Source organism: Vitis vinifera, chromosome 12, assembly GCF_030704535.1.
Source record: "Vitis vinifera cultivar Pinot Noir 40024 chromosome 12, ASM3070453v1".
Taxonomy (NCBI): Eukaryota; Viridiplantae; Streptophyta; class Magnoliopsida; order Vitales; family Vitaceae; genus Vitis; species Vitis vinifera.
Genome location: NC_081816.1, coordinates 5,012,126 through 5,039,989, shown reverse-complemented (window position 1 = coordinate 5,039,989; position 27,864 = coordinate 5,012,126). Strand labels below are relative to the sequence as shown.

Here is a 27,864-nt window from a genome sequence, read left to right as displayed (position 1 = left end):
ACATGTGTGGAAGGAGCACTTCTATCTCTAGCCATGCCCACGTGTGGAAGGAGCACTTCTATCTGCGGAGATTGCAGGGACAATGTGTTTATAGCTGTAAGGAGCACTTCTATCTCTATCCATGTCCACATCTGCGGAGAATGTCATGCGTGGTGCCATCTGCCCTTCCCCGCCTTCTTCCTTGTTCGAATCTGCTCCGAGTTCCTTATTGATCGGAGAGTCCCAACCTCTCACCTACACACAAACACAAGTTTACACAAGTTTTAGAGGAGTCTCCTTTTCTTCCATGCATCCATCCTATATTTCAAATGATTCCGATAAGAGAATCTGTAGAACCTCTTATTTTGTTCCAGGTGGCATGACATGGCATGGCCTTCTTTTACCTCCAGCCTTGGAAGTGTACACCAGTAGTGGTGTCCCAACGTTATCCCTTTACCGTATTCTTATTGTAATTTCATTTTGAATTTTCTACTTCAATCCAATCCCAAAATCCCAATCTTCTATACCGACGCACAAATATATCATATACAGATCCTAATTTCAATCCTTTCTGATTTTACATTTTTTTTATTTTTAAATTTCTAAATTTTTAATATTTCAAAATTTTAAAATTCAAACAAAATTTAAACTTTAGTCTTATTTTTTAATCTTTAATTCTAATTAATTTTTAATTATATAAAAACAATTATTTATTTTTAAAAACCGATTAAGATCACCATTTCCATCTATACTCTTTTTGCCTTGATCTTGATCGATTTGCACGCTGCGTAAGGGGGTGTTTTTTCTCTCCAACTTCTGATGTGGGATTATTGTAACACTTAACACTTTAAAAAAACAATTCACTAGCCCACAAGAATAGAAAATAAACCTTGATTCTCGAACAAATTAAGAACTGACCTATATCAATGGACAAAGTTTTTGTTTAGGGAAGACATAATTGATAAATTATAAATATATATTATATTATAAATGAATTAAAATAGAATTACTATAAATAAGTTAATCTTAATTATCTTATTATATATTTTATTTACTAATTAAATAAAAGATAAATATAAATTCATAAATAAAATTATTAATATTGTTAAATAAAAAATACTTATTTAAATATCATTATTTCTTTTTTATCCCTCAGAATATTCAAACTAAAAATATCAGGTTATACACCAGAAAATACATCTCACCAAAAGTTAACCATTGTTCATTGAAAGTCAAGTACCATACTACCATCAGCATAAAATGATTTAATTAAGCAAGAAATAATTGAGGTCTTCCAACTTCCAGAAAAATGAGAATGCTCTTATGTGCCATGATATCATTACCTTTTAATGGTGACAATTGGATGCAATATAGTTTGGGTAAAGTTTTCTGATTCACTGGTGCAGAGAATTGGGTGGTTTGTAGTAGTTGCAGGGCTTTTTGTAGGAAAAAACTAAGAGGTGTGAAAGTGCAGTCACTTAAAAATTTCCAATCCAAGTGCAGGCTCTTGGAAGTCTGAAATTGGAAGACAAGCATACCAATAAAGGGAAAAAAAAAGGGAGATTAGAGAAGAGAATTTCATTTACCTATGTTCTTCCCAAGAATGGCAGCTTTCACAGATGGTTTGTTCTCGAGCTTTCCTTCAATGCTGTAGTTTCCTGCAGGATTTTCCATTATAAACCTAACAAGATTTGCATATCCTGCTTCTGCGGCCAAATACAACAAAGATTTTCCTTCCTTATTGACAGAACAAGACATATTTCTGTCTTTGTTAATTATATTCCAGGCCACCTCTTCATGACGATGTTGCAATGCCTCATGCAATGCGGTATTACCCGTCTCATTCTTCACACCCAAAACCCCCTCTGTTGAATTAATCAACAAATTCACTAGCAGTGAATTGCCAGCTCTGGCTGCAATGTGAAGTGCAGTGTCACCTCTGCAATTTCTTTCCATGACAAGAAAGGGCAAGTCCTTACAAATGAGTTTTACAATCTCGTCATGTCCAAAGATCGTTGCTAGGTGAAGAACTGTGTTCTTCTGAGGGGTCACTTGGATACAAGATGCAGCAGGTACACCAGCGTGTCTATTGTCTGGTCCTTGTTCCACGGCTTTTATGAATTCAAGAATGTCTCCTTGTATCGTAGCTCTGTACAAATCAGGATCCATGGAACTAGCTGTCACATAGTCCTCCAACAATTTGGCATCCTTATGCTCAGAGATTGCCAAGATGGCTTGCTTCTTGGGTTGTTTTTGCCTTTGTTTCCCTGTCTTCCATCTTTCTCCCCTCCCCTGCTTTCTTAGCCTCTCAAAATTCATCATTAAATCGTTTTGTCTCATAATATCTCCTATTGTAGTTGACTTGCCTAATCAAATCCGTTAGCTGTGCTTGTATTTATGTTGGTTTAAGAAGTTTAAAAGAAAAAAGAAATAATGGCAACAAAGAAACCAGTCCAATACTTCATCGCAAAGGATAGGTCATACAGAGGAAGAGAACATGCACATCAATACCAAATTATATATACTAATTCTAATCCTATGATGATTGTTTATACAATATAACTAGCTTTTTTGACAATTCAAAATCTTGAAAAGGCACCAAGTCAAAAACAGAAAATAAAAATAATAAAAATCTTAATATGATACCCTTAAGCAACCACTTACCCAGACTAGGAAGAAACAACTATTCTTTGAATTCAACTAAAACAAGAAGAGAGCACACACAGTACATACCTAGATTAAAAAGGAAAGACTTAAACATGAACCCCACTCAAGTCCTTTCAAGGTAACAACCCCAGTGGCCAAGTTAGTCAGACCCAATTTAAAATGAGTTCATATATCATTAGTCCACTGCCGGCCATGAGATACCTGCACTCTCTTGCTTGGGATGGAAGTAAGGGCCAAGTCAATATGTGAGAGAAGAACCTATGCATTACATACATATGATAAGTTGAATAAAAAATTTGATACTCAAAAGCAATTCATTTGATAGTCCAACTTACATCACATAGGACTTCCAGCAGACACGGAATGGATATGAAGCACGGCAACTCAAACTCATGGGTGTGTTTGAATCATACAGGTTAGATTTTGAGACCAAGCGTTTGACATTTTCTAAGAAAATGTTTGAGAAGCTCAAGGAATCCACTTCTCTCTTTTCCAAACTCACTGGGAACATCTTGGAACCTATTTGGAAGCATCAACACGAATCCCAGAAACTACAAAGTTTGATCATTTTGGTTTATAAAATTATTTTAATCAGTTGTGAAGTTCTGTGGGTTTGATTGAGTCTTTGAGCGGGTTTGAACGTTATGTCCGTCAAATCCGTCGTCAATACGTCCGACTATCATCAAACTCAACTTAGGGTTTACTACAATATGAGTTACCAAACAAAGGGTTGATTTTACCGTCCATCAAATATATAAATCATGTTATGTTATTAATTAAGATGAGGGGCTGTTTGCCACGCGGTAAAACAGGAATGGAAATGAAGATCTCCATTATTTTCTCATTTATTTTTATATTTAGATAACTTAAATGATTATAAGAATTAAATTAGTTGTTTCTAAAAATAAATTTTATTTTTATTTTGTAAAAATCACAAAATTATAAATTTAATTTATATAATATAAGTTAAATTTAATTTGTGTCTTATTAAAAATAAAAATAATTTTTTAATTATAAATAAATTCAAAATAAATAAATTTTAATAAAATATGAATATTAATAATATAATAAAATATAATGAAAAATATAATTGTGCATAAACTAGAGATTAATATAGTCCTTTTCAACCAATTCTTGGTTCTAGTGTTAACTCCCTCAATATTTTATTTTCAAATTATTTTTTAAAAATGATTAAACTCCTTAATTTTGAAAAATTCTTTGGAACTCAAAAGGCAATAAATTTTTTTTTTCCAAAATTAAAACCTATTCCCCTTCCCAATGAATTGTAATGTAGAAGATGTAACCTGGATTTGAAAATCAAAATTCTCATAATAATAATTAAAAAAGTGTAAAAATTGCAATTGCAAATTCAAATTTCAATCAATAAATTAAACTGAACCTATTAATAACGAATTCACGTTATTTATGTATGAATGGAGTATTTATTGAAATATATATAGAACTACCTAATTATAGATCCAAAAACCATAGATTTATATAAGAAATGGTCATGTACAACACCGTCAATATATTGAAGTTCTGATCACACTAAGCATTTATACATAACATACTTTCTCATTAAGATAATGCTGAAAGAAGCAACAAACATAGGGGAAGATGGAGCTAGCAGACATCATCAACAGGGCGAGCTAATCTTCCCGTTTCATTTCGGGGCTTTTAGATGCCCATACCAATATAAGAAACGGATAATAGGAGATGTGCCTAAGGATACGATTAGTAGACTTACTTGGGAGGAAAAGTAAAAAAAAGGGTACTAGGAGACCGACAAGGAAGATGATTCCAATAATGACGACAACAATTGCAAGCCAATGAAGATTACTGACCACCAGGTAAACACCTGCCATGAAGCCTAAGGACATCGCAGTAAGGGCCAACCCCAAGAATGGCAATGCAAATCTGAGGGCAGTATCCATCAAATTGAGATCACCTAACTGTGCCCAGATGAGGATGATTGCCGCGAGGATGGAGGTATACATAGCAGTGGTATTGCAGATGACGAACATTTGGAACATATTTCTCATCAGCAAGGCAGCCATGCCGACATTTGGGTCGGAGCTGTTGTAGCCACCTGGCATGGTAAAACCAGCAGCAAATGTCACTGTGGCAACAAGGGTCGAAACCAACAAAAGAGTGTTTACCCTGTCCTTGTACTTGTCCATTTTAGGTGATTCAGAGTACTGTTTACAACGTCTATTGGGTGGGAACTTTGAATTTCCCGCTGGTCGTGCACCAGCAGATTTGAGTGCTGTCCAAATTAGTGCCTGCGTAATAGAGAAAAAAATGTTGCTGTTAATGTAATCGTGAGAAAGAGAGAACATAAAATGTATGTGTCGTAATAATAACTAAAAGTAGACTATAATTCCATGAGTTGGGTTTCGTAATATTTTGTTGGGAAGCTATTCTCTTTTCCCTGTAAATTCAATGAACACCCACTAGAAGTATGAAATTAAGCAATGTGAAGCAGCAAGAGAGGAACCACAAGCGCACATGATATAGCAGTTCTCTACACTGAAAACTTTTTAGTATGATGCAAAAAATTATTCCCATAAGTCTTTGCCGACATCAAGAGTATATGCACTTGCTGGAGAAACCTAGCCTAACCTTGGTTGAGTCGCTCTAATCTGGGCGAGGGTGATGGTGATTGAGTTAGGCTCCATAATTTTCTTGACTTTTAGGATATCTTGGGCTCAAATTGACCTTCAATCAGGGGTCAGTGGCTTGAGTTGAAGTGTTGATCTAGTTCTTATTAATATTAGTCGGTCCTTCTAGGAAAGGAAAACAAACCATGTTGTCCTGATCGATCCTTTTAATAATTTAATTGCATGCATGCATCTAAGAAGGAAAATGCCATAGCACTGTAACAATGCATGGATGAGGCATTCTAATTTCTTACTCATGGCATGCAGTTGAAGGGTGAAACAACTAGTAGTACCCATCATTTAGAAAACAAGATGCAAATCATCATATAGATATACCTGGTGAAATGTAGGTGGATGCTTCACTGGTAATACAATGTTCAAAGCAGTCTGGCCTCTATCATTCACAAGATTCACATCAACTCTTTTATCCCATGTTAAAGAGCTTACGACCTTGGGATGTCTATGCATGGTTGCCAAATGCAGTGGCGTGTTTCCACCTTTGTCCTTCTCATTTATAAAGTTCTCAAGCCTTTCTTCTTTGAGCACAAAATTGACTACATTGTCTTTACCATACTTGGCTGCCACATGAAGAATGTTCTGACCGCGTTTGCTTAGTAACTCTATTGAGTCAGAGGAGACCTGGAGCAACTTTTTGACAATGTCCACATTGCCTCTCATTGATGCAACATGGATGGGACAGAAGCCATCAGAGTCCATTTGATATGGATCCAAGTTAGATTGGTCTAACAGCATTTGAACTCCTTCGAGATATCCAATGGATGCTGCACAATGAAGTGGAGTCCTTCCATCTTCGTCTTTTTGGTGGACGAGCTTCATGGCCAGTATTTTTTCCAACATCTCTGGCATTTTTTCATCATATATAAAAGAAAAATTTATATGAATGTTTCAAACAACCTTTTTCTAATAAAGATATTATTATATGAGTGCAAGTCATTAATAACTAAAATTACATAAAAAAAAAAATGAACATATAAAAAATAAAATTAAGATTGCTTTTCTTTTTGGAAAGGGTTCAATTATTAGATAATTAAAATAAGGAAGGAAAAATTAATATAAAAATAGAAAAGAGATTTTTTTTAATTGATTATTTTATTATCTGTAATTCAACAAAACAGTATTAATTTGGTGCGAGGTTGTACCACATGGGGTGCCCATGCTTTTGAAAGCTTCCTTTAATTATAAGTTCCCTCCTTGGATTTTAAAATTTCTGCAAATTTTGTTATTTACCTTATCTTCTTCTTAATTAGGGATTGAAATGGGGTGGGTTCGGGATGGTCACTTCTATCCCAAGCCCCATCTCATTTATTCAAAATATTTTTCAGTCCCGTCCCATTAAAAAAAATTTAAACGTCTTCATACATGTCCCACCCCATTTGGCTCCGTTTAATTCTTTGAAAAAATCTCAAACTCATTTCAAACCCCATTTATTTAAATTTCAAACTCAACGGGATGATTTCTGTAAACACCTATCTTATTCCTATCCATACTCTTAATGATATTGCAATAGTTAAATGGGGAATAATAGAAAATCATCACATCATTTATAATTTGTGTTTCTTTCAAATGTGTAGGATACATTCTACTTCATCAGAAACATAAAACATAAAGAAAAAAAAGGGAAAAGAAAAATCCTAACTCTAACCTTAAGCTCGAAATCAAATCTTAAATGATCACTTGAAGTCAACCCCAAACTATACAGACAATTGTTCTTCCCTCTTACGGCCCTTTTTACTCCCTCTATTTAATTAAACCATCCCATATGCACACAACGAAGCCATATATAACTGCAATTTTTATTTTTTATTTTTATTTTTTTATAGTTAATTTTAAATTTTTGTGATTTAGAAAATAAAATTAAGAATTAATTAGGACTGGAGTTTTGAAGAAGAATAAGAAGACAACAAAATAGGATTAGGATTTTGAAAACAAAGATGAAGAATATTTACGACGGGGTTTGGGTTGGGAAAGAAGAGTTGTAAATATTATGGATCTCCCATAAATTAATAAAAAAATTTGAATTTTTAGGAACAAGGAATATTGAAGCAAAAGCTGAGAAAAGCCCAGTAGACTTCTTCTATGGTTAGAAGCAACAGATTATTTAAGCCCCAACATCATTGCAAACAATGCTTTTTAAGTTTGAAGAGGAAGAAGAAAATTTAATAGAGAGAGAGAAGGAGGCGGGAAATACCCTTATTCTTTCCCATAATGGCACCATGGACTGCCGGCTTGGCTTTGCGGTCTCTGTTCTTCATGCGCTCCTCAACTTCAGAGTTTCCTATAGCCTCTACGACATGGAAGTAGTGTGATTCTGCAGCTAGATACAATGGTGACTTTCCCTCCTTATTCGGATAATAAGCCACTTGGGGATCTGTCTTAATAAGGATCTCCACCACCTCTTCTTGTTTGCAACGGTTTATCAGTGCCTCATGCAACACTGTATTTCCTTCTTTGTTGACAATTCCCAGCAATGAAGGCTCAGCCTTCTCTACATCTTGGGATGCGCCACTTCCAGAAGGGCATGAATCCATGACAATCTTAACGAAAGATAAATTCCTTTTTCTAGCAGCAATATGAAGTGCCGTGTCGCCTTTGGAGTTTTTATTTTTGATAAGATCTGGACACTCTTTCACGATGTACTTGGCAAGATCATGGTGTCCAAAGCTTGCTGCTATGTGGAGGCATGTGTTTTTCCGGGGACTAACTTGGCAGAGAATTTCTGAGTGTTGAAGGTCCTGTTCGGAGGATATCGAGCCTAAAATTTTTTTAAAGTCATCAAGATTTCCTTTGGTCGCTTGCGCGTGCATGCGGCGGTCCATTAATTTCTTATGCTCCGCATCTTCATCTTCATCAGGGGAGGCGAGGAGTCCGTGTGTGGAAGGAGCACTTATATTTCTTTCAACATGAGTTGCCCATTCTCCTGCCATGTTCACATCTGCCATTGCCGGTGCCATTGACAGTTTCACTGCCGGTACCATTGCCGTGGGCCACCCCTCAGGCGGTACAAGGCATTCTTCCATTATCGAATCTGAGCTGCTCAGTGTTGAATCTGCCCTCCACTTCTCACTTGTTACCTTGTCTTCTTTCATGTTTGAATCTGCGCCCAACTGATCTACTAGATCCCTCTCCTTAGACCCGTTTGATTGATCGGAGAATCCCAACCTCTCACCTACACACAAATCATCTTCATCTTCATCTTCATCTTCATCTTCGTCTTGATCAAGCGTCCCCTTCTCTCTTTCCATGCTCGCATCTGCGGTGATTGCCCACCGTTTTGCCCTCTTCTTAGCTGTTACGCTGTCTTCTTTCATGTTCGAATCTGCGCCGAGTGCCATGCCCAACTCTACTGGATCCCTCTCCTCAGCCATGTTTAATTGATCGGGGAATCCCAACTTCTCACCTCCACACAAAAATTAGTTTTAGAGGAGTCTCCTTCCCTTCTATGCACCCATCCTATATCTCAAACGATTCCGACTTCCTTGAAGTGTACATCCGTACTGGTGTCCCAACGTTATCCCTTTACCGTACTCTCATCGTAATTTCATTTTGAATTTTTTACTTCGATCCATTCTCAAATTCCCAATCTTCTATATTCGCGCACAAATATATGACATACAGATGTTAATTTCTATTCTTTCTGATTTTTAACCTTTTGCATTTTTTAACCAACCTGAAATACGGACGGAGCATTAAAAGCACGGAGGCAGGCGCTGCAAAGGGCTGACATGCATGTGGGAACAATTTCCTCTTGACGTGACAGGAGAGCAGGGAAAATGGGTAAGCAAACATTACCTACCTCATCAATAAGACAAAAGGCATTAGGTGCACATTTATAGTGAAGTAGATAATATCCACGATCGAAAATGAATCATTATAATTAATAATAATTATTTTAGCTGATTAATTAGATGAAGATTAATAATTACTATAATTGTTTTACTGCTCAAGAAGACCACATTAATGTGGTTAAAATTTTGCTATCATTTTAACTTATTGAGTTTAATTATTTTCGTATTTTCGACCCTTTTAATCATGGCATTACAAATAGAATATTGAAAAGATGTAAGAAATTATAGTCTGAAATTTAATAATGCCATGTATTTTTTTTTCCATGGTACAAATAGATGGGTTTTCATCAAACAACTAGCGTGGGTCAACCGATATCAAATTTGGCTAGACTTCTCATCAAATAACTTAATTGCATTATGGTGCAACACAAAACAAAACCCCAAAAATAGACTGGCTTAATGATTAATTGAATTGAGAAAAATCTGGTTTAAATGAACTTCATTTGATAATACAACTTTTGTTATAGTTGGCTTCTACCATGTTGGAACCAATGTAATTTAATGAACAATGACTAATCCACCAACAAATTATCACATTTGAAAATTAATATAAAAAAGAAATGAAATATAACTATATAAAAATTAAATATTAATTAGTGCAAAAAATTAAACTCATGGTTAACACATTACAACAAATTTTACTTTTCTTGACTAATATACACTATTAGAATAAACATTTATCAACGAATAATTCCGATACATGGTAGTCGGGGAAAAGTGTATTGGTAAAAGTTTATCGATGAGAATTTTCGTTACTAATAAAATTTTTTTAGCATGTTGTCTTATGAATTTGGACCGTTGTTATTATCAACAGATTAAGTTGATTGAAAAATGTAAATAATAAATGCGATTAACATATCAATTAGATGATGATTCAAGTTATTTTTTAGTTATATAAATTAAATGAATAATGACTAATCTACCAACCAATTATGGGTCACCATTGAAAATGAATATATAAGAAGGAAATGAAATATTATTATGTAAAAATAATATATAAATGTAACAAATTAAATTCATTGTCAACATCAAAAATAAAAAATAGAATATAAAATATAAAAATTAAATTCATTATCAACATAAAATATAAAAGTTATTTATGTTGATAATGAATTTAAGCTTTTTTGGCCCTTTTATATTTTATATATATATTCCATTTCTTTCTTTCATATTAATTTCCGAATGTGACCCTTAATTGGTTGATGGGTACGTTAGTCATTGTCTATTAAATTCATATAATTGGTTGATGGGTACGTTAGTCATTATCTATTAAATTCATATCACCCACAAAGTTTAGTTGCATCCTTATGAGGCTCCTAACGTATCAAAAACATGCTGACAATATTTAAAATTTTTCAGACAATCAATACAAAGTCAACATGTGTTAGGTATCAGTCTCAATTTTTTTACATGTTTTTTTGCACTCATATCTTATTTTTATATTATTATATTTCATTGCTTTCTTTTGTATTAATTCTTAAATGTGACCCATAATTGATTGGTGGGTTTGTTGTTGTTCATTGAATTTATGTCACTCAAAGAGGTAAGTTGCATTCTCGTCCATCTAACATGCTAACGACATTTAAAACTTTTTATTTGTTATTCAAAAGTCACTTTTCAAAAGACAACCAATATGAAGCTATCGTGTAGTCACATATTCATTTCAAATTTTTTATTCTATTTTTTATTTTTGATGTTGACAATGAATTTAATTTGTTACCCCCTGCTTGTTGGGCTCAGGTCTCGAAGGCCTCAATATATAGTCTGGCGGGAGCTATAAAATAATTTTCATGACCATGTTACCCCCTGATTGTTTGTTTCATTCACGAGAGTGCCACTGTCCTTCCGGGGCCCACCGACGGTTAAGGCGTTAATTCCACCCAACCGTACGTGTCGGTCTTTGTATTGAGGGCATGAGGGCCGTTTTGGTAATTTCGTGGGGATCTTTCTGCCCTTAATCTTGTATTTATTGCGCCACGTGATAAGGGGAAGGGAAAGTGATATTGACAAGGCAAGGACAGGGTAAAAACATTGACTTTGGTAAAATGATTTTCTCGTGCAGAATTACCAATGTTTGCCTAATTTTGGAATCTTCCGCCCCATTTTGTCTATTAGTTTTTAATTCTTTTAAAAAGTTTGATCATTTTAACAATGATTTTATGATTATATTTGCAATAAAATTTAAAAAAAAGTGAATAAGTTGATTCTTAGGAAGTATTATCGGTCAACTTTCATGTCTTAACAAGGAATGACAAAATTATAATGTTTAATTTGGTTTAAACATATATAGAGGTACCAAAAAACCAACATATCTTTAATACATCACCTCTCAAACGAAATATTTAAAAACGTATAAAATCACCTCATCCTAAAATCAAGATCATAAAAGAAGACAACCTTCTGAACTTACAGGATGATTTGATCGACTGACATGCACTTAGGAAGACGAGTCCAACTACTATTGTCCTCATGTGCTCAAAAACTAATAAAGTATGTCAACATGTTACAAAAAATCTTCTAACATATTACAAAAGTTACTCTTTTACAATGAAAAGTGATTGTAAAAAAGAGGTTTCTTTTTCCTCAAAGGCTCGGCCTTGAAAAAAAGTTACAAAAAAAATATAGAAAATGTATCTCTGTACTTAGAAAATGGTGGAATGAAATCTCCAATATTTTCTTTGAAGAATTTTAGCATCTTCAATCTACATAAGCATTCATAAGATCAAGGATAATTTGGGAATTTGGGAATTTTGGAATTAAAAGCGAATGTTAAACAATGAAGTGGATATTTTAAGTGTGATCGGTATACATTCAAAGGGAAAATTAAGGGTGGTTAAGGTCGGGTTTAGGTTGGTTATTAATTAATTTGATAATTGAATCAAGTTGGTGGAAGAATGAATTTAGTTATTAAACCAAACCAACCCATTTTAACATCAATTTCATTTGATTTATTATATTTGGATAAAAATTGGATTTTATATTTATGAAAAATGCAAGTACACATTACACCATTTGTAGGTTTTGTAATATAATCCAAAAATACAATAAGCAACCTAAAATATTAGGTGATAATAAAAATATTTTAAATAAATATTTATAACTTAAAAAATCTATTGGTGTGAGTAATAATCCATGTCAACTTAGTTTATTGGCCTCACCGTTAATCATGGTATTGTTGAAAAAAAAAATGCAATCTTATTTTAAGATTTTATCGAACAAAAAAGTATGCTGTGATTTTCAAATGTAACGAAATTGAGTAAAAAATGAAATAACAAAGTATACTTCCTTCTATAGTAAACTTCTTTTATATATATATATATATTTATGAAGACATTGGATATACAATGAAAAATATTTACATAAAAAGAAGTAAACCCTATATGATGATGATTATAATATCTCATATTTGTTAGAAATTTTTTTCTAGTATTATATATATATAGCGGTCTCTTCTTAATTGGGTAAATATATTTTTGAATTGTATGTCCAATAATCTTGATCAAAAAGAATAAAATTTGATTAATTATAAATGTCTTGTATGGTTAAAAGGAAAAAAGTGTTTATTTTTTGGGATTAATTTTTTTTTTTTTTAATATTGTATATGTAATAGGCTTCTCTAAATTGAATAGAAATACATAAAACTGTATACCTAAAACCAAAAATATAGGCAAAGTAATAATCAATTTTAATCCAAATAAAAGAGAATATGGTTAATATTTGAAGCCTTATATGCTTAAGAGGATAAATAAAAAGGTCAAAAAAAAAAAGCCTACTTTGAGGACCCAAAAAATCTAATGCTGGGTTCCATCCTTTGTCTTTTCAATAGGGTAGCCCGTGGGTTAGAGGAATAAATAACCTCTAAAAAAATAAAAATAAAAATAAAATAAAATAATGCATTCCCATTTTCACTGCTAATCCAAAGAGGCCAAGTTGGGATGATTCATGAAAGTGGGTTTCAACGACTTTGATTGGTACTTCACCAACATATTGGAAGATTAAAATATTTATACCAATGAAAGAGGGTAGACCAAGTGGAGCCAAGTGGGGCCTCACCCCCTCACCCTACACTATGATATGTCAAAAACACAAACCACATAATGTGGGCTCTAAAGTCATGCATGATTGGGTGAAATGGCCCCCCAATTGTCTAGTCCTCGTGCCTTATCCATCTCAAAATTGGACCACATCTTGGATACCCAAATCAGTGACTTATTATTTCTATTCTCCATCATGTAAAAAGTCTCATCATTTACACTCTCGTGGGCTCTAAAGTCATGCATGATTGGGTGAAATGGCCCCCCAATTGTCTAGTCCTCGTGCCTTATCCATCTCAAAATTGGACCACATCTTGGATACCCAAATCAATGACTTATTATTTCTATTCTCCATCATGTAAAAAGTCTCATCATTTACACTCTCATGGACTCATGGTAACACTGCAGAAAGATATTTCACTGTCATATTCCACATTTATGGCTTCCTTTTTCCTTACATTCTTTCTATCTGCCATGTTTGAAAATTGGGGATCATGGCCCTGATGAAAGAAAGGAAGAAAAAGGAATGAAGGAAAATTAGTTTATAAGGATTTTTTTTTTTAAAAATTTTGTGTTTTATACTTCTTTTCCCTTTTCATTTTTCAATTTTTTTTTTTTTTACTTTTTTCTTTAATTTAAAAGGTATAAATCATTTCACAGCTACCGGCTATTTTGGAAATAAAGCCATCGGATAAGTCATCCCCTACCACCTATCCTACTAGAAAATGACATAGCATGAAAATATCTCATAACTTATGGATGTAAAGCTTCCTATCAATTATTTTTCTAAAAGCTTATATCATAATCTTACTTTTATCAAATTTCCCTTTTAATTGATCGGGGAATCCCAACTTCTCACCTACACACAAATATAAGTTTTAGAGGAGGAGGAGGAGGAGTCTCCTTTCCTTGTATGCATCCATCCTATATCTCAAATGATTCCGATAAGAAAATCTGTAGAACCCCTTATTTTGTTCCAGGTGGCATGACATGGCACGACCTACTTTTACGTCCAGCCTTAGAAGTGTACATCAGTAGTGGTGTCCCAATGTTATCCCTTTGCTGTATTCTTATTGTAATTTCATTTTGAATTTTGTACTTTAATCCAATCCCAATTTCCCAATCTTCTATACCGATGCACAAATATATGATATACAGATCCTAACTTCAATTCTTTCTGATTTTACATTTTTTATTTTTAAATTTTTAATTTTTTAATTTTTCAACATTTTAAAATTCAAACAAAATTTAAACTTTAGTCTTATTTTTTAATCTTTAATCCTTAATTAATTTTTAATTATACTAAAACAATTTGTTTTATCTTTTTTATTTTTAAAAACCGATTAAGATCACCATTTCCATCTATTGGATGATAGTGAATCATTTAAGGCTATGAATTGAACAAAGGGCAAGATTGCATTATGCATCCATCCTATATCTCAAATGATTCCGATAAGAGAATCTGTAGAACCCCTTATTTTTTGTTCCAGGTGGCATGACATGGCACAACCTACTTTTACGTCCAGCCTTAGAAGTGTACATCAGTAGTGGTGTCCCAATGTTATCCCTTTGCCGTATTCTTATTGTAATTTCATTTTGAATTTTGTACTTTAATCCAATCCCAATTTCCCAGTCTTCTATACCGACGCACAAATATATGATATACAGATCCTAACTTCAATTCTTTCTGATTTTACATTTTTTATTTTTAAATTTTTAATTTTTTAAATTTTCATCATTTTAAAATTCAAACAAAATTTAAACTTTAGTCTTATTTTTTAATCTTTAATCCTTAATTAATTTTTAATTATACTAAAACAATTTGTTTTATCTTTTTTATTTTAAAAAACCGATTAAGATCACCATTTCCATCTATTGGATGATAGTGAATCATTTAAGGTTGTGAATTGAACAAAGGGCAAGATTGCATTATGCATCCATCCTATATCTCAAATGATTCCGATAAGAAAATCTGTAGAACCCCTTATTTTGTTCCAGGTGGCATGACATGGCACAACCTACTTTTACGTCCAGCCTTAGAAGTGTACATCAGTAGTGGTGTCCCAATGTTATCCCTTTGTCGTATTCTTATTGTAATTTTATTTTGAATTTTGTACTTTAATCCAATCCCAATTTCCCAATCTTCTATACCGACACACAAATATATGATATATAGATCCTAACTTCAATTCTTTCTAATTTTACATTTTTTATTTTTAAATTTTTAAATTTTAAATTTTTCAACATTTTAAAATTTAAACTTTAGTATTATTTTTTAATCTTTAATCCCTAATTATTTTTTAATTATACGAAAATAATTTGTTTTATATTTTTATTTTTAAAAACCGATTAAGATCACCATTTCCATCTATTGGATGATAGTGAATCATTTAAGGCTATGAATTGAACAAAGGGCAAAATTGCATTATGCATCCATTCTATTTCTCAAATGATTCCGATAAGAGAATCTGTAGAACCCCTTATTTTTTTCCAGGTGGCATGACATGGCACGACCTACTTTTATGTCCAGCCTTAGAAGTGTACATCAGTAGTGGTGTCCCAATGTTATCCTTTTGTCGTATTCTTATTGTAATTTCATTTTGAATTTTGTACTTTAATCCAATCCCAATTTCCCAATCTTCTATACCGACGCACAAATATATGATACACATATCCTAACTTCAATTCTTTCTGATTTTACATTTTTTATTTTTAAATTTTTAAATTTTAAATTTTTCAACATTTTAAAATTTAAACTTTAGTCTTATTTTTTAATCTTTAATCCTTAATTAATTTTTAATTATACGAAAACAATTTGTTTTATTTTTTTATTTTTAAAAACCGATTAAGATCACCATTTCCATCTATTGGATGATAGTGAATCATTTAATGCTGTGAATTGAACAAAGGGCAAGATTGCATTATGCATCCATCCTATATCTCAAATGATTCTGATAAGAGAATCTGTAGAACCCCTTATTTTGTTGCAGGTGGCATGACATGGCACAACCTACTTTTACGTCTAGCCTTAGAAGTGTACATCAGTAGTGGTGTCCCAACGTTATCCCTTTGCCGTATTCTTATTGTAATTTCATTTTGAATTTTGTACTTTAATCCAATCCCAATTTCCCAATCTTCTATACCGACGCACAAATATATGATACATATATAGATCCTAACTTCAATTATTTCTTATTTTACATTTTTTATTTTTAAATTTTTAAAATTTTAATTTTTCAACATTTTAAAATTTAAACTTTAGTCTTATTTTTTAATCTTTAATCCTTAATTAATTTTTAATTATACTAAAAAAATTTGTTTTATTTTTTTATTTTTAAAAACCGATTAAGATCACCATTTCCATCTATTGGATGACAGTGAATCATTTAAGGCTGTGAATTGAACAAAGGGCAAGATTGCATTACAAGACAAGCATCTAATAGCTTTTGCTTTGGTCGAGTAAATCTCTAAGTCAATAAAAGATGTTATGATTTGACTTTCAATTACTCTTACTCCTAACTTCATTTTCTTCATTACTTCATGGATTGTGCTTACCTTGTTGGCTTTAACTTTCCTGTATCTTTATTCTTAGTTTCATTTTCTTCACTACTCGACTTTTGCCACGTGAGCCCTTTTTCAATTTTGTATTTAATGCCAAAATTATATACTCTTTTTTGCCTTGATCATTTGTCCGGTACGTTAGGGGGTGTTTTTTTATTACCAACTTCATGTGGGATTATTGTAACACTTACACTTACAAAAAACATTTCACTAGCCCACAAGAATAGAAAATAAACCTAGATCCTCGAACAAATCAAGAACTGACCTATATCAATGGACCAAGTTTTTGTTTAGGGAAGACATAATTGATAAATTATAAATATATATTATATTATAAGTGAATTAAAATAGAATTATTATAAATAAGTTAATCTTAATTATCTTATTATATATTTTATTTACTAATTAAATAAAAGATAAATATAAATTCATAAAAAAAATTATTTATATTTTTAAATAAAAAATACTTATTTAAATATCATCATTTCTTTTTTATCCTTCAAAATATTCAAACTAAATACACTACCATTTAATATTAATGTGTTTTCAAAATTCATATATTATTGCATTATGTCACAAATTTTATGTGTGTATGTATTTGAACATTTATTGTAATTATAATGTAATAAAATGGGTTTCCAATTATGTTTTATTGTAATGCATTATAATATAAATATATTTATATTGTGATTATAATATATTTTTATTATAATATATTTTTCTCATACTTATATTTTATAATAAAAGTAATAGTATTAGAGATACTTTTTTATATCTCACTAACATCTAACACATCATACCTATTAATTGACATCGTTCACTTGATGCTTTTTTTTAATGCTTTTATAAAAAAAAATTATATAAAAAAATAAGCAAAAAAACACTATACAATATATATATATATATATATATATATATTATTTTTAAAATGATTTTACCATAAAAAATTAAAAACAATTAAATATTCTCCATTATTTTTTTATTCTTTTAGATAACACAAATGAAAAATTAAATGTGCTATTTTCCTCGAATCACAATAAAACATGATTTATCAATTTAAAATTAGAAAAAATTAAAAAAAATATAATTATTCTTATTACATAACTATGTGTAGACCCCCATTTAGGCATGGGTCACTTTTTCTCTATTTGTTTTTGTAGATCACATTTTTAGCCAGGTGTCACTATCCTAGCGGGCCACGTGTCACATCTTTAGTGGCCATAAGGAATCAACCTCGCTTTTTGAAGTTGTAGTAGGACTTTGACACGTGGAGGAACTTTCTGGAGGGGGTCCTGCAGGCCGTCAGGGGGCACGGATGAGAGAGAAGAAAAGGTGGCTGCAGAAGGAGTGGGGCAGAAAAAGGTGGCTGCAGCAAAGATCGTTGGAAAGGGAAAATCCAGAAAAAAGGCAAATCCAGAAAAAAGAAGAGAGGAGGAGAAGGAAGGAAATGAGAGGAAGGAAAAAATGGACGAAAGAAAAAGAGACGAAAAAAACGAAAGGGGAGAGGGCAGCATTGCGGAGGAAGAGAGGAGTTTTTCTGGGAGTTTTGAGAAAAAAAAGAGTATTGGTGGAACTGGGGTAAGGAGCGAAGAAAGGAGGAGCGTAAAGTTGTTGGGAAGAGTCCAGGACACGGAGCTGAGAAGGGAGATTTCCAAGTATGACCATTCGTTTTTTATTTATTTATATTTTCCATTTTTTTTTTAATACTGTCCAGGGCTGATTCTCAGTGATTTTGCATTTTTGCCTGTTGGGTTGTTCTGTTTTGGTGATTACTGATTAAATGTTGGGAGAGCTTGCTGTGTTTTATGCCCTATTCTGACGCGTATTTTCCATCTTAACTCACTGGATGTTGGACCCATGGATGAAATGATGAAATGAGTCCGATATGCTGGTTAAAGTCTTCATGTTCTTCTTTTTGTTGCTATCCTGTTATCTCCTCGTTTTCTTTTCCTCCTTGAGTGCATACCTTACCCATCGTTCATCTATCCACCTCTTTCTCTAGGTCGTCATACCCATTTCCTCACTCAAGCTTGCAGGAATCAAGCATCCTCCACCACACCCATCTTCCTCTCATTCATTCTCCATCCCACTCCCTCGCTTACATGGAGTCTCACGGGTGCATGTCATCCTTCACTCCTTCACGTACCCATTAAAACCACTCGCCCAAGCCTCCATATCCATACAACCCATACCTACCCTTCATGCTACTCATAACCACGTTCTACCTTATCCGGATGTCTCACATCCAGAATTCTCCTCTCCCGACATTCCATCCGGACATCTTACATCCGGAATTCTCCTCCCCCGACATTCCATCCGGGTATCTCACATCCGGAATTCTCCTCCGCCGACATTCCACCTGGATATATCGCATCTGGAATTCCTCCCCGCCGACATTCCACCCGGACATCTCACATCCGGAATTCCTCCCCCGCCGACATTCCACCCGGACATATCGCATCCGGAATTCCTCCTCGTCGACATTCCACCCGGACATCTCACATCCGGAATTCCTCCCCGCCGACATTCCACTCGGACATATCGCATCCGGAATTCTATCCGGCCGACGCTCCACCTTCTCCGGATATCTCACATCCGGAATTCTGTCCGGTCGACGTTCCCTCTTCTTCGGATATCTCACATCCGGAATCCCATTTTGTAAATTCTTTTAAATCCTGGTATTCAAATAGTCCCAATTGCCTCATACTTTATCCTTAGAGTTTCTTTAGGTTCAAAAATCACATTTTTAATAAAGCTTTGCTGCCACTTTTATTTCTAGTAAGCAATTTTCATACTTCCTCTATTTTCAAAATGTTTTGAAATAAGCAAGGAATCAAATTCCGTAATTCCGAACAATGGAGTTATCGGAATTGATTCAGGCAAGATAAAATGGGCTTTGGTGGGGGCCTCACATATGTGAATTCATGACTAATTGATTGATTAATTGATTTATTTGTCATGCGTGATTGATTTGCTATGTTCCATGATATGTATATAATCAACCTGTCTTTGTTCACTAACCCCATTCCATGATAGTGCATTGTCGTTCACTGCTAAGGTACGCATTCTCTTTTACTTTGTCCATTCCTCATGCATACTTTGATTCTCGGTGTGTGATCATATTGATATTCATTGATTTCCTCATCAATTGCCATGTCAGTTTCATTTTATTAGTAGAAACCCATTTTAGGGGCTTAGAGGGGTGCTACGGTCTTTACCGTACCTTCCCGATAAGTAACCTGACCCCCGAACCCGATCCGGTTTTTCGCAGATCACTTTTTCCAAATAAGGAGTCACACTTAGGGTTTTCTTTCTTATTTTGTTTACCCTTTTAAAAATAAAACAAAAATAAGTGACGACTCCAAGTCATTTTTTTAACCGATTAAATCATTTTTCAAAATAAAAATAGAGCTCACCATCGAGTGGGGAACGCATGAGCCGAAATGCGGGGACCATACTATGATTTTTTTTTTTTTTAAATAATTATAGTAAAATAAGAAATGTTTTTTAAAAAACACATTATATGTTGTTTTAAAAAATATTTCTTAAAAGTATTTTGGTTTTAGATAACAAATTATATCATCATCATACGTGATGTAAAAGTTAAAATCCATTTTCTTTCATGCATGACCTTATCCATATGATAGATTAACTAGCTTATGATAGTAATTTTATTCCAAATGTTAAGGGACTCACTCTACGTACTTCCTTGAGTTGAAACTAGCCACTAAATAAGGACATTGACCAATCAAGTATAATTTACTGAAAACTACTGAAAAGACTAATGAATAGTTAAATTACCTAGTAGTTTTATTCTTATGTGTGGGAAAGTATCTTAAATTCTTAATTAGTATATATTTTTTTTTGTAAGAATATTGTGAATGATATTGCTAAAGGGATATATTATTATAATATTATATTTCTTTATACAATAAGAAAAAATATTAAAAATATCTTTATAAATATTTTACATCATAAGGAGAAAAAATTGTAAGATCAAAACGAGCTTGTAAAATTTATACGAAATGGATGAAGATATAAGAAAACATGAGAAACACCCTTTGGAGTGAAGACGTTCAAAGTGTAGACATAAGGAATGGGAAAATACGAGATGTTTTAAAAATTTAATAATTTTATCTGATTTTATCTTCTGTAATATTCTTTATGGTATAGCATAATGATTCTTTTTCATCCATGGATGTAGATAATGTTGGTCGAACTATTTAAAACCTTGCGTACCTTTGTGTAATTATTTTATCTCTGTGTTTTTTTAACTTTGTTTGCATTAAGGCTTCTATTAGTATGAAAATAATAATTTCATGCAAATTACTCACCCATTTAAAGCCGAACCTTTCTAGACATTTTCTTCCACTCCAACACTCTCCCTGGTCTTTAGATGTATTTTTCCTTGTTTGACTTCTTAAGGATATTTTTTAACCAATAATTTGCGCTTCTGACATCATAGGATTGTTTTAATCAATTTCTTGGCCACTTTTACTGTGCAGTTCTTTAGGTATATATGTGTCTACATCTCTTTGTATTTCATCCTTTCCGTTTTCCACTGAGATGTCATCTAGGCATACATTGGAGAGTTTCTCCATCACCGCTTTCATCTCCGGTGTGTAGATCTGGGACAGCTACTTCGGTCCATAGTCTTGCTTCTTTAAATTATCTTCTAATTTATTACTTCTTCTCTAAGGAGTGCAGGGAAATCTACTAATCCTGATACGTCAATCGTCATGTCGATCTTAAGCGAGAGCTTTCTTTAATGGAGTTTCACGATACTAACATTGCCCAGATCTTTTGGGAGCGTCTATGGGAGCCACTTGCTGGCAATAGTAGGGTGAGTATGTTCCACGTGAACATCCATGCCCTAGCTCATGGAGTTTCCTTTTTGAGTCACAATGTATGGGATGACTATCCTCGTGACTACTTAGTCTATTATTGGTGCCTTGCACCTCTGTTCTCTATTTGAGAAACCCATTGACTTTTGACCCCAGGGTCTCTTCCTTGACTACTTGTAAGCTCCATTAGATTTCCGTGAGTCTCTTTAGTGCTCCATGTCTCGTTTGCATCTTTACCAAGTTAGGGGTTCTTTCCATGTCTACAAATTAAATTGAGGCCAAGCATGGGGGACTACATACCAGGGGTCGTGGCAGGTGAGGTTAAGGTAGTTGTTCTAACCTTGTTGCCACTATACCTGATAGAGATGTTGAAGGGGTCATGTTGAGCGGACACGGCCTAATTGAAAATCGTGTCGTATCATGTCATGTTGGCCTATGTAAGCCAAATGGACTCCCAATAAGACCTATGAGCCCGAGAGCCAATCTTGTCATTTTGTGCTATACCAGTTAGTCGTGTTGATGGCCCATTTCGGTGGACCGATTTGGTGGGCTATCCTACGTCGTAAATATTTAATTTATTTTTTCAAGTCCTTTTTTAGAGTCTTAGAATTTTTTATTATTAAGTAGAATTGCTTAATATTACGTCAAACATCTTAAATAATTACATATCTTTTATATATTTATCAAGTTTGTAGTTGTAAAATTTGTAGAAATTTTAAAAAATAGAAAAAAATTATATTTGAATTTGTTTTTTTTATCATAATAACAATAAAGTTAATATGTTGGAATATCAAATAATATAAAAGATAATATTTTCATTAAATATTTTAACAAATTACATGGAAAAAAAAATAGGGAAAAGAGGTGAGAATTACATCGTTGTAGTTTATGTACATCCCAACTAAGTGGGCATCCTCCTAACTATTGGTCATATGCATCACTCAACGTATAAAAATGGCTCACATTTAATAAATTTGGAATAAATGAAATGCGAAAAAAAAACTAATTCGATTAAGATATCACCTAGGGGAGAGAGGGTGAATTGGGTGTTAAAACTTTTTTTCAAAATTGACAACTAAAACCGAATAATATGAGAAATGAGGACCAAAGCAAGAGTAATATAAATAAGTTGAGAGAAGAGAAATGCAAACTCTTTTATAGTGGTTCATCAAGTGATTGGAACCAAAATATACACTCTAATAGCACATATATGATTTGATTTGTGCAATATAAAAAGCTCAAATCATTCAACTTAACTCGAAGTGATGCTAAGACCCTAATTATGGATTTAACTTCTATTTTGAACATTAAATGCAAAAGTCCTTCTCAACCAAGATAGTATAAAGGGTTAAATATGCATAAATGAGATATTCCAGACTTGTGAACCATAAAAAGTCTAAGAAATTTTGAAGAGTGAGTCATGGGCATGAAATACTAGTAATGAATGTTATAGAATGAGATAAATGGCAAGCAACCATAACGAAAGGGGTTGGAAGCAAATGCAATGAAGCTTAAAATGGAATTTGGAACTCAGATTTGGTATACATAATACATATCATGACTTTCACACGATTTTTAAAGTAATTCTCGTAATCTTTTTAGGGTAAACCACATATGGTTTTGAAGCTTAAGAAGTCAGAAGTCTAACGCTTCAAATGGTGTATAAATTGGAGCTAAAATGAAGAAGTTATGGTCATCTACAAACAACTACATAGAGTTAAAGGACCATTTCAAAATGATTTCAAAATTCAACTTATGATTTTGAAACCAGTTCGAAATAACCCTAATTTTGAAATTACACACTACTACTTTGATATTTCACCTACTCTATCTTGAGAATTGCATTTTCGGTACTTCATCCGCCTTACGTGAGCCCCACACGATTGGAAATCATGATTTTATTTTTTTATTTTTAATCATTTTTAGGTAATTATTTGTAAAATAAGTGGCTAATAGGAACATGCCACGTGTTGGGTTTTGTAGAAACTATAAAAACTCAATTTTTAGGTTTTCTAGGGAGTTCTTGATTTGAAAAAGAACAGAGAGAGGGAGATTGATCTCTCCATTGATCTCTCATCTTGAAATTCTTTAATAAAGTTTTACCCCTTTTTTTCTTTTCTTCTTCTTTTTCTATCTTTCTATTTGACTTTCTTGCCAACCAAACATAGGTTGTGAGGAGAAATCCTCCACCATGTTTAGCTAACTTGATTGATTCGGAGATGCTAACATGAAGGTGAAAAATCCAAAGAAGAGTAGCAAGACCATTGTAAAGTTATACTAGGCTTTTTTTTTTTTTTTTTAATGTTTTCAAGATCTAATTGATACAAATAAATTCTCTATATGAGGTCACCTTAAATAAGTTACAGAGAATTCTTATCAAGATAGTAGATTATTACCCGATATTAGTGATTATTGGTAAATCTTAATCATTAATTATCATAATCTTCCTTATCATTATCTCTCCCAAAATAAAGTTACAAGGAGGAGAAAAGGTTAAAAGGTCAAACCTTTAACCATTAATTAATCTCATTCACTTAATGGTTTTAAGAATCTATTTTGAAAAAGAAAAGAAATCTATTTTGAAAAAGAAAAATCTAAGTGTCGAATGCAATATTGTCTTAAGATTCAATTTTGTCACAGATTCACTTAAATCTTATATCCTAGATTTTATAATGCTCTTTCTCTCTAAGGATTTGACACTGGAATGTGAAACTTTCTGAAACATTAGTTATTTTATTTGATTTTATTTCATTAAATATCTTAGAAAATCTTTGTTCTTATTTTATCTTTATTTATTAAAATTAGGTTTTCATTAAATTTAGTAAATAATTAATCCTTTTAATTTAAAAACAAATAAACACACTAAAGCTGATCGTAGAGGATGACAACTCAGAATACTATAAAACTATGGTAACTCTATCTCTATTTTTTTTTTTCCAGAATTGTCACGTATTTAGGCTTTCATATTTTATTTACAATAGAGATTTGCAATCAACAAGCTACATATTTTGACTTTCCTCAAGCTTCTAATTAAGTAAGAGTTTCATTATCTTCAAGACTTTTATAATCAAAGTCTTTGAACTCTTTACATTGGGATTCCAAGGTTCCAATGGACCTTTACAATCTCGTCAAGTATTCAACCCACTTGAATTGATTCTCTCATAAGGAGTAGGTAAGCAAGAATTTAAGGTTTTCAAACCTAGTAACAAGTCAAGCTCTCAATATAAGAAAAAATTAGGAGAGATTCAAAGGTGCATAAAAAGATTAGCAAGTTAGGAATTCAATGCACTTGTAAAAGAGCTCAAAATGAGAAGAAAAAAATGTTTATCAATGCAATATAGTTGTTCTCTTAGAAATAAATGCTCTAAAACTCTTCAATTTATAGATTCTTAGCTTGAGAACCCTAAAAGAAACAACTAGGTCTTGATCGATTGAGCAATCAATTCAACTAGTTCATTAGCCATTGGAAAGGTAGAAGATGCATTTTAACCTTATCTCTCTTCCAATAGCATGTGTGTAAATGGTTGAGGCAGAGCCTTAATTAGTCGATCCAATTGCCTAAACAGTAGAGGGTCTAAACCTTAATGGTTACATTGTGCTAGATTTTCTACCTCTCCGCCTATATATATATATATATATATATATATACATACACACACACTTACAATATTTACATTATGCTAGATTTTCTACCTCTCCACTTGTATTTTGCCTATTTGCTATAATAAAGTGATTTCATACTACAGGTGTGGATCTACTAGCCTTGGGTCTTTTTTCCTCTAGAATTTGGTAGGGAAAGGTTAGAGAAAGGTTTAGAGGAAGGGACACTAGTGGCAATGGGGTTCTTCTCAAAAGGCTTGAATTCATTAAATTCATTAACATTATACGCAAGGTTCTCATTGTTTTTGGTAATGAGGATCCATTTTCAATTTTAGCACAAAAATAATTAAAGAAATGTAAAAGGAAGAGATAATTAAATAAAAATTAAAAAATTTAAAAGTAAATAAAATAATTAAATATATACACCTCAACATTGTGATAATGAATACTTATACAGTTAGTGGATATCTTTAACACAAAAGAATTTATAAATAACGAATACTTGAGAGTAGATAGCTTAAAGTCCTGAATTGGAGAACTAGTAGAGAATTTATAATTATAGAATTGTAGAAAGAAATATTAGATAAAATTGTAAGCAATGTAAAGAGAGAGAGAATATAGAATTGTGTGAAAAAAAAACTAAAATGAGGAAGTATTTATAGCAAATCATTGGCGAATCATTTATATATTTACCCTTAAAAGTAGTTGTTATATAGTTGTTGGAAGGGGTAGTTTAGACATTTGACTTGAAAATAACATTAGTGACTGATTTACTTATCTATCCCTAAAAGTGACCTTTATATGAATGTTGGAATGGGTAATTTAGACATTTGGCATGAGAAATAAAAATAATGATTGATTTACTTATTTACCCTGAAAGTAGTTATTATAGTATTAGGAAGGGTGTTTATGACATTTGGCATGCAAAAAGGGGAAACTTCTATGGTGCTGAGGGAGGTACCATACCTCAGATTTTTTGTAGCCGTTGGATGCAAAAGTTTTAATCTCAACCATTGAAAATAAAAAAAAAATGAAAAAAAGGAAAAACTGGCTACCTGTGGCCTGTTGTCTCCCGGTCTCAGCCCATTTCCCGTTTGTTCCCTCTCTTCCCTCATTTTCTACCTGTTCTCTCCCCCTCTCAGCCCCTCTCTTCTCCTCCATAGCCGTCTTCAACCCCTCTCTTCTCCTCCATAGCCGAGCATCTTCTCCTCCAGTTGTGTCTCGTGCTCTCATCTCCAGCTGTGTGTCGTGCTCTCATCTCCCCCAGCTGTGTCTCGTTCTCCTCCAGCTGTGTCTCGTGCTCTCTCTCATCTCCAAGCTTCTCCATAGGTTGGTTGGCTGTGTCTCGTGCTCTCATCTCCACACTCCTCCATAGTCGGTTGTGTCCCCGTGCTCTGATCTCCACTCATCCTCGACAGCCGGGTCTAGTTTCCTTTTTTTTCCTCTCTTCATTCAAGGAGTGTCTAGTGCCAAATTTATCACCAGCCCGTCTCCACATTCACAACCCTCTCTCAATCTACTCCAGAAAAAAAAAAGGAAATCATATTTGGGTTTTTTTTGGGTTTTGAAGTAAAGAGTACGATATTCGCGCTCCCTCCCTCCTATCCATAACCCTTGTATTTTGTTCATATTTTATATTTTGTTTAAGGGGTGTTTTCGGCTTTTAAATTTCGTGGTTTGAAGACCCGAATTGAAGACATAGCTGGAAGAAGAAGAAGAAAAAAATGTGAGTATTGATAATGTGTTTTACAATATTGTAGCGATTATATTTCATGGTTTTTGTGAGATTTATGGATTGATGACATTAATGAAAATAATGTGGTTAGATCCATAATTGGAGATTGAAAAAGATTGATATGCTAATTTTGTGACCATTTAAAATGTACATAGATTTAGGGAGGATTTTGTAGTGGTGGTGAAAGTATGTTTGATTTATTATATTTGAAATCATATTATAAACATTGACTTAAATGCTTTGATTTAATTTTTAGGAGTGAACGCGATGGACTTGCAGTTGTTAGAAATCCAAAGAGGCCTATCGGCGCTTGGATACATTACTAGTAAGGCAAAATAGAAATATGTAAAATAATATGTTTTTTAATGTATTTTTTGTGGTTGTTATTGTTAAATTTGTTTGAAATTGTTTTGTAGTAATGATCAATTAGCCATGATGAAAGAGAAGGATAAAGGAGTCAAGATAAATGATGATGTAAGGAGTAATTTTGCTACGTCTAATATAATTACATTTTAAAATAAGAATTTAAATTATGTGAGCAATTAATGTAGTTGAGGAAAAAATTGGGCAAGAAGTGGAATGCACTTTCAAAAGTAGAAAAAGAAAATTTCATGGCAAAGTCCAAAGAAAGTTCAAAACAATATTCACTTCAAAAGGGTGTGGTTCCAAAGGTAATTTTTTTTTGTAATGAATATTTAATTTCTTTACTTTTGTATTTGTTGGAAATTATATTAATGTAAACATGTTTGATGTTTGTGTATCTTTTCAGTTATATCTTCAAACTCGATGCTCCCCCGAGCGAGTTATTAGAGTGATTGAAAATTTAGAACCAAAGCAAAAGGCAGCCATAGAAGAAATAGGATTTGGTAGCCTCTTGCAACTTCGATGTAGGAAAATTGATCATGGGTTATGTCTTTG

At 32.9% G+C, this 27,864-nt stretch overlaps 2 protein-coding genes across 2 annotated transcripts; both read right to left on the bottom strand.

The window, feature by feature from the left end:
* Positions 1–27: 27 nt before the first annotated feature.
* On the bottom strand, positions 28–2,298 carry LOC104877389 (ankyrin repeat-containing protein At5g02620-like). The gene is made up of 3 exons (XM_010658869.2): positions 1,566–2,298; positions 1,168–1,223; positions 28–234 (listed from the first exon to the last, which is right to left on the bottom strand). Exons 1-3 carry the CDS (start codon positions 2,296–2,298, stop codon positions 28–30), a joined length of 996 nt encoding a protein of 331 aa, XP_010657171.2.
* Positions 2,299–4,116: 1,818 nt separating this feature from the next.
* Positions 4,117–8,886, bottom strand: LOC100261867 (protein ACCELERATED CELL DEATH 6). The gene is made up of 3 exons (XM_002266611.4): positions 7,516–8,886; positions 5,643–6,166; positions 4,117–4,928 (listed from the first exon to the last, which is right to left on the bottom strand). The coding sequence occupies exons 1-3, from the start codon at positions 8,690–8,692 to the stop codon at positions 4,296–4,298; spliced, it is 2,334 nt and encodes a 777-aa protein (XP_002266647.1). The 5' UTR covers positions 8,693–8,886; the 3' UTR covers positions 4,117–4,295.
* Between the last annotated feature and the right edge of the window lie 18,978 nt (positions 8,887–27,864).

Excerpts from the sequence above, each read along its gene's own strand:
- LOC104877389 (XM_010658869.2), bottom strand. The coding sequence starts at position 2,298 with ATGAATTTTGAGAGGCTAAGAAAGCAGGGGAGGGGAGAAAGATGGAAG. Across the intron at positions 1,224-1,565 it reads CATTCTTGGGAAGAACATAG|TATGGTACTTGACTTTCAAT; the intron begins GTAAATGAAATT and ends TGCTGATGGTAG. Across the intron at positions 235-1,167 it reads TTGGTGAGATGTATTTTCTG|GTGAGAGGTTGGGACTCTCC; the intron begins GTGTATAACCTG and ends GTTTGTGTGTAG.
- LOC100261867 (XM_002266611.4), bottom strand. The coding sequence starts at position 8,692 with ATGGCTGAGGAGAGGGATCCAGTAGAGTTGGGCATGGCACTCGGCGCA. Across the intron at positions 6,167-7,515 it reads CATTATGGGAAAGAATAAGG|AGATGTTGGAAAAAATACTG; the intron begins GTATTTCCCGCC and ends AAAAAATGCCAG. Across the intron at positions 4,929-5,642 it reads ATCCACCTACATTTCACCAG|GCACTAATTTGGACAGCACT; the intron begins GTATATCTATAT and ends TCTATTACGCAG.